The sequence below is a fragment of the Patella vulgata genome, chromosome 8 (genome assembly GCF_932274485.2).
Source record: "Patella vulgata chromosome 8, xgPatVulg1.2, whole genome shotgun sequence".
In the NCBI taxonomy this organism is placed as follows: Eukaryota; Metazoa; Mollusca; class Gastropoda; family Patellidae; genus Patella; species Patella vulgata.
The window spans coordinates 25,196,244-25,207,118 of NC_065886.2; the positions used below are offsets into that span (position 1 = coordinate 25,196,244).

General features: G+C 35.9%; 1 protein-coding gene across 1 annotated transcript; it reads left to right on the plus strand.

Moving 5' to 3' along the window:
- Positions 1 to 1,461: 1,461 nt before the first annotated feature.
- LOC126830131 (lactadherin) lies at positions 1,462 to 9,117 on the plus strand. Its single transcript, XM_050560392.2, has 8 exons — positions 1,462 to 1,772; positions 4,007 to 4,033; positions 4,967 to 5,166; positions 5,810 to 5,971; positions 6,245 to 6,392; positions 6,810 to 7,730; positions 7,880 to 7,906; positions 8,518 to 9,117. Exons 1-8 carry the CDS (start codon positions 1,745 to 1,747, stop codon positions 8,691 to 8,693), a joined length of 1,689 nt encoding a protein of 562 aa, XP_050416349.1. The 5' UTR covers positions 1,462 to 1,744; the 3' UTR covers positions 8,694 to 9,117.
- Positions 9,118 to 10,875: the final 1,758 nt, after the last annotated feature.

Sequence of the window (10,875 nt, forward strand, 5' to 3'; positions counted from 1 at the left end):
ATCAAGCATTAAAGGGTTTGGAGGAGTCGAATTTTGCTCTATCCAAGTGTTGTCTCGCCAAAACTATGGGATCGAGCAATTGCATTCGATAAGTAACATTCATGCCAATGATAGTTATCAAAATTCTACTATTATTTTTAGGCAAACTCTGATCTTTATCATCTATTGGTGATCCTTACCACATTTCAGAAAAATCCATATCAGCCGTTATGAAAGAGAATACGATTTTGTATAAAATGTCTTCTATAACTTGACCCTCAAATAGGTTGGGACTTGAGTGCCTTTTAAAAGACTATGAATGGCCCAATTCCGAAGTGCTATGATTAGAAAATATCTATGTAGTGACGTGTATTGAATTATTTGATGGATAAGGGACGCAAGGAAAGAATGTGAGAAAACTCTATCACGTCCGACTTTTTTCTATAATTAACTAATCTGTCATAGATACAATGGAAGTGAGATGGACTTGAAATAAAGAATGACTGTTCATTTAACTACATGTAATTGCATTTATGAGGGCAGGGTAGGCAACCGAAGTACAAGGCTATCACAGTCAGGAATTTTAAAACACGCACTGCTGTCGCCACGTAACAGTCAGTGTGCAGAACGGAATACTCGATAGGCAAGTCCCTATTACTTTATGTATCAGTAACGTAGAGGCAAAGCAAAGGTACTGAGCGCAAATTACAGATATCCATTGACAATTAGAGGGATTCTGTGCCAGATGAAATCAGCGGAATTCTTCTGCGAAGGCCCTATTGGGAATAAAACGATGTTTGAGCCAGATATGATTTGGGCAGTAAATCATTTGCAAAATCAAAATCGTTTATCAAGGCTTAGTCATAGTTCTTTAGATTGCATTTTTGTGTCCTGTGACTTTTTCTTTTCAAATGGGGTATTTTTCCAATGCAATCTGTCATCATTTCTGACGTGTGATAAACCATGTACTTACAATGATGTTCAGAAGAGCAATAGTATCAGTTCTGGAATCAATAAATCAATTTTACAAAATTTTAGAGAATTAATGCATTTTTTTAGCATTGAAAATAACATAGCCTTTTTTCTGCATTCGGGTTTTGTTTTGTGTACACAATAGGCCTAACATAATTAAATATTTGGCCTATTTTATGTGACATTTTAAGGATACGTGTAGTAGCAAAGCAACGGTAATGTTCAGAAATGTTTATGGGTGCTAAATTTGCAGAAAAAAAGTCGATCTCTCGTATTTGCCAATCATTCAGTAGCTTTCCGTAAAATGACCCATATGTTTATTCATAGCTACAGCTAACCGGGTGATTGGTTTTTCAAAGGCGGCCAAAATCTACATCGAGCATCCTTAATAAAAATTATTTACATATCAACAGCCTAGTGACAAGCAGATGGAAAGAGCAGACCATCAGGTGATCGGTATTCTAATTCCATCGGTAAACAAAAATTACGCCACACATTTGTAGTAACATTTAGATCTTTGTAGACTTGTAACATGTCATATCCCACCTTCGAACTACCATCATTAATTAAATCAAGATACATTTATCATTTCATCAAATCACGCCGGTTCTATCTGGAGAAACTGACATCCATCCAGCAGATTGGATACAAAAATCACAGTCGACCACCATTTGCACCTTACCAGTGAAAACCGTGTTACAAGTTCAAAGCAACTTAAGGATTTGCAAACGTTCAAAGGCCAGCGACGTCATCTTGCATACGACTGCACATGTTAGGATATTTGTAAAGAATTATGATTTGGATTGTGTTATTGCATTTCGGTAAGAATGTCTATTTCTAATAATTGTTACTTTTGTATTCTAAACGCTACGTTTCAAAAGATCGCATTGGATCAAACGAAACGATTGAGACAAAATCCAATTGTTCTTATCTGGTAGCGGTATAATATACGGACAAAACATTATGGATCGTTATCTTGAATGGGCCGTTGAACTCAACTTGCAGTTTATTTTGGTCTTTTTCTTCAAATTATATTTATAGTTATGTTTTCCTCATATTTATCGAAATTTGAGAATATCGTCAGCTCGGAAACAATTGCATGGAATTTAGAAATTATAACATTATTCAATATTAATTGAATGTTTTCCTCATAAATTAGTAAGGGGGGGGGGGATTTATTTCATGTTTATATAATATGACATCTAGAAATATGGCACCTCGCCTAGACGACAAAATTCGGTGTTTCTAAACACGAACTACATGTTTAAAAATTGGACTTCCTAGAAATCGGGATTGTTAGGAGTAATTAAGGAACCGACATACTTAATACCAGAAAGAAGGTACCATAGACCTACATGATATTTACAGATCTGAATTTTATAATTGATTCACTCGGTTTAAAGTAAAATACCTGTTACAGACTGAAAATGTTTAATAGTCACCAGAAGTTAGTAAGATTCTTCTGTAACATTGGTGACTTTAATAGTAATTACGGTTTTGTTTGAAGAGAGAGTAAAATATGTCCAAAGTTTATTTTTACGATTACCAGTTGATGTGAGACTTAGTGGTTTTAATCTTTCTCAAAATGTTTGCTTTGGTTCAATATTTGTGATGCGATGCATGTAGTATTAAAGTATATAGTAGAGCGACTACTAAGATAAAGTCAAGTGTCTTGTATCCATCCTGTCGGGGATTTAAAGAGAGAGAGAGAGGGGGGAGAGGGAGAGAAAGAGAGTAATATAAATTGTGGTAAATCTTTATTCAATAATTCGCTTCAAAGCTTTCAGTTTGTCAGGGTGCAGGGCCATAAAACATTTTGGTGTTCAAATCAAGCTTTATTCATCAGATGATTCGTGTCAGCGCTCAAAGTAAAATGTATATATAATTAAAAATAGTAGTAATATTTTCCATTTGACACATCCAAAAGAATGTGCTGAGGTAATTGTATTTTAGGCACATTAAGAATATTTTAAAATGTTTATTGTCCAGCTCTGAAAATTGACCAGTATCTTCACTTTTGCTGTCAGTAACGTAAAAATTGTTGGTTTGTATAAATTAATTAGAAGCCTTGGCAAAATGTGTATGTCAATATAAAAGAACTCTCCCAAAGCCATATTAATGAATTCATCTTATAAAACAAGTAATACAGTATTTCTAATATTGCCTAAATACAGTTTTGTGTTTGATAGTGTTATTGTTCGACCATCACATCTTCACACTTAATTAGCTTTTTGTAGAATAAACCCCTTTGATCTTGTTGTTGTCCTGTATGGTTTCATGAATTGTTGTTACAGTTTTCTGTATATATTGATCTCATAATTCTTGTATTACTGTATTAGCTTGATAACGTTGAGAGAATACTCTTCGAAACGTCGCCCAAATAAATAAGTAGCTGTTTTTCCATAAGTATGTGTTTTTTGTGTATTGCTCTACCCAGTTACTAAATGCCTCTTAAAGATCACATCTTGTATGTGTTAGAAAAAACCGTATTGGTTTCATCACATAAATCCTTTTCTATTTATACGCTCGTATTAAAACTATAAAAACTGAAGTGCAATTTTAAGGCGATGATGTGGTTCTTATTTTGGAAAGACATGTGGTGGTTTAATGGATGTACACCGTCATCCTTTGTTGAATGAAGTCAACAGTGATAGCATTGATCCTGGATATAATGGAGTTAGTGTTCAGGATTAATGGCTGTTCGGCATATCTTTGGTCTGGAGATGATTTAGTAACTGTTTGCCCCATTTCCGCACTCGCCTACTTAGCGAACTCGTGTTCCTGTTTACTCAAAACTTGATCATCTTACCCCCGTTCATGGCCGAGACCAGAAGCTGTATAAAGAAAGATTCACAAACAAATGATCAAGTATAGTCTTTTGTTTGAATATTCTAAATGGAAACTGCAACTACAACCTTTGTTTTACAACGACAGTGTTGTTCTAAACATTTTTTTTTATTCTATAATATCCCACAATGTTTTTTTTTAATTTGTATCATGGGAAGTAAGTTATCTAATTTCATTGGAATAATATGGACTTTATTTTCTGTTACAGGACTATTAACAACTGTTTTGACAGCAGGTAAGCGAAATTTTTCCATTTTTTGTCCAGTCGCTAAAAATGTCTTGATATGGCTACAAACTGCTGCTTTCCCAATTTTATTAGGTAGCCTACCTATAGACTGGACTTTTGAAATGATAATGACAGAAGTTGTTGTAAATGAGTAAGCATTAAGGCACCAAATCAAAGGTTTCTACTACTATTACAGAGGATGCTGAAAAGCTATCCAGCAGAGGGTTGCGCGAAGATCAACCGACGAGAGAGAGGGGGAAGGGGAGGAGAAGAGTAATCAATTCACTGCTGTTGTGAAACAGGTACCGGTACCATATGTAAACGGAAAACCAAAACGTGTTCACTCAAGTCCCATTCACAACGACCTATGTAAAACTGCGTAACGTGTTCAACCGTTAGGCCTACACCGGAACGCATCAATATCGATTGCAACAAAGTACCGTCTACACGCTAGTGTTGCGCGTAAAGGGTGTCTTGGGTGTAATTGGAATTCGAGTACTGTGGGCAGGTACACAGTTTTTCCGAAAACAATTCTCCTGGCGCTTAATTGAATTATATACTACAGTGGACTCTGTATATATAATGTAATAAATATATGTAAGGGAAAAAAAATAGGACTACACTGCCCTTCTCGTCAAGTGGGGCCTTATTTAATACTTTGTTTAATTTGTATACTAACCACCTAATGGCCTAAAGAAAATTTACTGTTTGGTCAACGTATATTTAAAAGTAAAGTTCATGATTTAGACCACTTGCTCTGGTGGTATTTACTAATCAACATGCATGGTCTTACTTTTTATATCAATAACAAGTCTTTACTAAGTCGGCCATTAACATTCTTGGTAACAGTTTTAACGTTCGTGTTGTACTAAATGTTTTCTCACCACTCACTTACCTAATATTCAATTTTGTCAAAATTAAGATAATGTCTTGTATATTCAGAATTCTGTGGGAATTCCATACTGAAACATTTGCCAAACGAGGCGTTTACGTCATCAAGCAGCTACGAAGTTGAAGAAGACGAGAAAAGGTATGGACCAGCCAGAGCTAAAATTACATCTACAGTGGAAGAATTCCAAGACGGGACACCTATGACAGCGGGGTGGATAGCAGCTACTGTTAATCTAAACCAATGGCTTCAGGTAACACTTTTAAAACTCCACAGTCGGGCCTATAAACATGTGGGAGTGCAAGATTGCCAATACACGGACAATTTGGTGTGATTTCCTTTCTTAAGAGATATTTACACAGGTTTATATATTAAATGGTCATCAAGCTAGAATAAAAGCCACAAGCACAAGATCATACCCAAGCAAAAATCAACTTTCGAAATAACATTTTAGTTCAAAATTTTCTTTCCAAAAAAACATTTTCGTTCAAAATTTTCTTTCCAAAAAAACATTTTCGTTCAAAAATTTCATTTGTAAAAAAAAATATTTTCGTTCAAAAACTTCATTTGTAAAATACATTTCAGTTCAAAAATGTCCGTGGCAAAAAAAATTTTAGTTCAAAATGTCCTTTGCAGAAACATTTAAGTCCATTAGAAGAGTACATTAGTTGATTTTGTAATATTTTAAATATATCTGGTTGTATCCACGAACATCGATGCCTTGTTTATTTAAATAAAAATTCCGATATCAAATTCTGTTTCGTAATTGATTGATTTGAATATACCCACATCTGACTCTTCTAGGTCTCTGAGTTGGCGGTGAATCAAAAAGATATACAAATACAGGACTTGTACACATCCTTTGTATATATATTGTAATATGGTTGTATTTTTAGATAGATTTACAACAAGCTAGTGTAGTAAAAGAGATAGTAACTGCTGGTCGTGATATAGATACTAGAACTGGATGTTGTGATCAGTGGGTATCAAGTTATCTACTACAATATAGTACTGATAATATCAACTGGTTAACAGCTAACTGTACTAAAACATCACAGGTAATTAATAATATTAGTCTCTTTCAGTCTTGCTTTTATCTTAAGGAACCTGAAGCACTGGGAATTGGGAGGGGGGGGGGGGTAACGGGAGGTTCTTTCGGCATACAATCTTGTCAAAACAACAGTGATAACTTGGCTCAGAATAATTTTGCATTATCTATATGAACTATTATAGCAAGAACGGCCAGCTCGTATCTAAATCTTACATAATGTATATATCTTTAAGTTACTACGTGTAAGTATCACCGTACGTTTTTATTCCTATTTTTATAGATTTTTACAGGGAACAATGATACTGGTAGTTTTGTTCGTAATCCACTGTCGTGTCCTGTGATTGCCAGGTTTTTACGTATTTTACCACGATCTTGGCACGATAATATTGCTATGAGAGTTGATATTCTTGGATGTCACATCAGCGATGGTAAGTAATTCATAATGACACATCATTTTTGACGTGGATATTTGATTTATGGGATGACAGTTTAAGTCTTTCAAATTGCTGGATCCGTAAATAAAGTCAACGTTAAGATATAAACAACTGTCAAAAAAGAAAAACGCTAAGATTAGTAAACAATTTGCGGTTTTACAGATCTTGTCCTATACAAATCGAAATAACGCTCCAGATCAACCATATTCAATAGCTTCCTTTGACCCTTAGATCCTTTTAACACTGTAGTCTGCTGATTGGGTTTCTGGATGTTGGTTGGCACACTAATTTAAAAGAGTTGTTGCTGATTTCAGGTACGTGTTTCAGTTTTTGATAACGATGACAGCGGACTTACACGAATATAACATGAAGTTATTGTACTAGAAAATAAATCCTTTTCTTTTCTTTTAGAAAGTTCTAAAACAGTCACCGAAAACTCACCTGTTTATCCTTGGACCTTAACCAGAAACAATAACAGACATGGTGGATCTTCAACTGCAGACGATCACCTGAACTCTAAATTAGAAACATGGACAAATGATAATAACCGTGGTTCTTTAAACTCAGATCTACTCAACTTCCAAACGGCATATCCACATCTAATTGGCATACCTCCAAATCAAGGGTCTGATGGCAGATCTGTTAGTTTTAATGGTGACAAACCCGTGACGCCTTCTGGAAATAATTTTTACTGGACCTCAACCAGATCCACGTTTGATATAAACAGACAGCAGAATAGTAACGATAATAACCAACAAGAATGGCACTGGAAAGCCACTGCATTTCCACGAGTGGTCCCGACTGCCCCTACAAATAACCACCAACGATACACGCGATCTACAACCGCTAAGTATCCGTGGGAAGCTCGTGATTCCGGGACCAGATCGAATACACGCTATCCAATACGAACGCGCGTCATATCGGATACGGACACTTACGTTCCACAGGGAATACGAATTTACGGTCCAACTGAGTATATCCCAAGAGGATTTATTCCAAAAGAATACATCAATGGTAATCCCTCAGATGTCCAACGTTATGATAATTCTCAGAATCCAGCTAATGGTAATTCATGGAACCAGCCAAATGGTAATTCATGGAACCAACAAAATGGTAATTCATGGAACCAACCAAATAGTAATTCTCAGAATACAGAAGATGCCAGTCCGTGGAATCCACCTAATGCTAGTCCCTGGAATCCACCTAATGCCAATCCTTGGAATCCTCCAAATGCCAGTCCATGGATTCCGCCTAATGCCAATCCTTGGAATCCACCAAATGTCAATCCACAGAAGCCGTGGAACCCATCTGGAGTTATAACGTATCAAGAAGGTATTATTTAATAATCTGGAAAGTATTCTAGATTTATTTTGTTATATATTTTTATTTATCTACTCTCCGACTTTAATTTAGTATGCATCTAATACAATATTTTAACATTGTTATAGACCTATTGTAAATTTTGTATTTATACATTTCAGGTGTTATCGCCCCAAAGGCTAATGATCGTAAGTATATAGACACTTAAACGTTTTGAGTAGCTAATTGGCAGCGACATTGCCATTGCATATACGTATTGAATTCACTTAATGGGAAAAGGGGGTGGGAATATTCTCATACACTGTCCGAATTTAAAATTTTAGTCCGCTTTATCATGGCCTATGCGTTTTTAAGATCCATTTAGATCGGCACTCGGTGATACTGCGTCGCAGTAAATGCTTCATGGCGAGAACCGTAACCCAAACCTCTGTACTTACAATAGGTCAACAAAATATCAGTGTTATGACGACTGCTGCCTTATTGCGAGTACACAGGTAAAAAGTGCGGACCACTTAGAAACAGGCTGGGATTTCATCTAGCCAGAAGAAAAGAAGCCAATCGATATTATGCCACGAGTCATATGATTATTGGTGGAGTTCTTGCACCCTTCAATCCCACCACAACCTAATTCTCCAATTCCATCGGTAATCCTTTCAGTGTTATACCTTAAACAGGCCAGTTTGAGTTAGCTACTTATCGTGTTCCTTGTCTGCGATATCACTCGTGTGAAAAGCGGACTTTAAATACCCTTATTTACAAAAAGTTATGTAGTGTAAGGGTTGTCTGTATATATTTTCAGGTTGTATTGAATCATGTTATGATAGAGCTGACGGTGATTATCAGTCGTGTAGATCATGTAGTGTTTATGTATCATGCTCTAATGGCAATACGTTTGATAATAGAGAATGTCCGGGAGGTCTGGTATGGAATGATGATCAGAAATACTGTGATTGGACCTCATCGACTTGTCCATAATATATATACATAATTCTCATCAGAGGGATATACAATACAGCTATAACCAATGCCTCTTTTTGTACTAACCTCTGGCAGTGTCCATTTGTTAAATGACTGCATTGCAAATGCAAAAATCAATAGCCTTATAAATGAGCCTTGACTTCATCAATGTGCCTTCGTGTATGCTGTTATACATTTATATGTTATACTTTTTGTAGAATAAAGATTTTGCGCGTCATCGTCTCGTCACGTGTTAAAAACTGTACCCCAAATTTTAATTAGGATGTTTTAACTTTAATAGTCGGTCAAGTACATTTTCTATCAACTAAAGGGTGCAAATAAGGCGCATTCAATTCTGTCTATCTCTAAGTTTAATTCGATATTGTATATCTTTTATAACATAATATCTTCACGAATTAATAAAATATAATTTGAATCTGGATTCTGAGTATGTATCAGTCTGTCGTTCTGTGGGAGTGCCCGAAGTCGACAGTTTATCGGCTTGGTCACCACTGAACAGGAGGATGTAGCACCAGAAAATCTTGGACATCTTTAATTTTATTTTTTCTGGGTTCAAGACATTCTGTTTAGAAAATACCGGCATAATAACGCGCCTATTGCTGTATCAATCTGTTTACATGTATGGATAATGACTTTTAGCCAATCATACTGTTCGCCGTATCAGTAAACCTATTAAACTAGGGGTGCTTTTGATAGTGGGGCACTTGTCAATGGTGCAGTGCGGAGGACCTGGTAAAAAACAGCATCTAGTCGCTCGGATGAAGTGCACATAAAATAACTCTTGGCAGTTGGCGGAAATGCTGCTGTCCAGGTAAAAGTTGGTTTCAATTGTAGAGAGAAAGAGAAATGGGGTTTAACGTCCACTCGACACAAACTAAGTCATTTCGTGACTAGCATATGGTTTAATTTTATTTCATTAATTTGCTTGCGCGTAGGGGGAAAATGGAGGACCCTGAGAAAACCCACGGGGTTGGACAGGCGACCCTACTCCTTGTCATGTACAACCGGGGAATCGAAACCACGCCATTTGACTCAATGACAGGTTCCAATTGTAGCATCGTATCACATCATAATGACTCCGTATAGGAGCTACGGAGAAACCAAGTGCTCCGACTGAAGTTGAAAATAATATACAGGTGTCTGGTATAGATTTTTCACAATCGGATTAAAAGAAACTCCTGACATTAGAAATGTTCAAATTTGTATCGTGTATTAACGTTCATTGTCATTTCCGCTAAACCTGTTTACATTGCTATTGAAACCAGCGAGTGCTGTAACTTTGGCAGGCTGGAATTGGGATGTCCACAAAGTTATCAACTGCGTCAAAATCGCAACTCGTGCCACAAAAACTGGATAGTGTACATTGGGCTTTATTAGTTTGGCTGTTGCATTTCTGCAATTGGAATGAATTCGAGCGTGCTACGATACCGTACAATAAAAAGACTATATGTTGTTAGAAATAGTTAATATTTAACAGAATAGCATAGTAGATTAATATATTTTACAAAATGTTAAAAATCATATTTAAATGCAAAATAAGTTAACAAAAAGAAAAATGTATAATATCGCAATTTGCCAAAATGATGAAAAAAACGTAACTGCACTAATTTTTGTTAAATTTTGTGTTTCTGGTTTGTAGTAAACATTAAGATTTCAAAGTTGTCTACCTTTAAACTACATTAAACTAATGAAACTATTTTACTGCTTAAAATCCATAGGTTTAATTGATCTACCCGTTTGGGTTTCATTAAGTTGAAACAATCTCCATACTGTCATAGACTGTTCTTAACTTCTGACAAAGATATCAGTATTTTTGTACATTAATATAGTGAAACTATCCTGTTCGGGCCTGTTTCTAGACTGTTTCTAAATTGAAAGTTGAGTAAGTGTTGAAAAATCTTTGAAGCATTGGCGCAATTACAATAAATATGCTTGTCCAGAGTTAACAAATGCCAAAAATCATATTTTCTGTCATAAAAGGAAAGCATTGCACGTTATTTACCGAACGTAATGCCAGAACCGAGACAAGGGTGTCGTAAATTACTATTCAAGCACTTTAGGAATCTCCTCACTGCCTTTGGACATACTCTCAAATTCTTCAATGTCGTCAGAATCTTTACCAATTTCCCGCAATTCCTTCTTGGCGGCTCGCGACCCCTTTAGTTGTTTCTGAATCCAT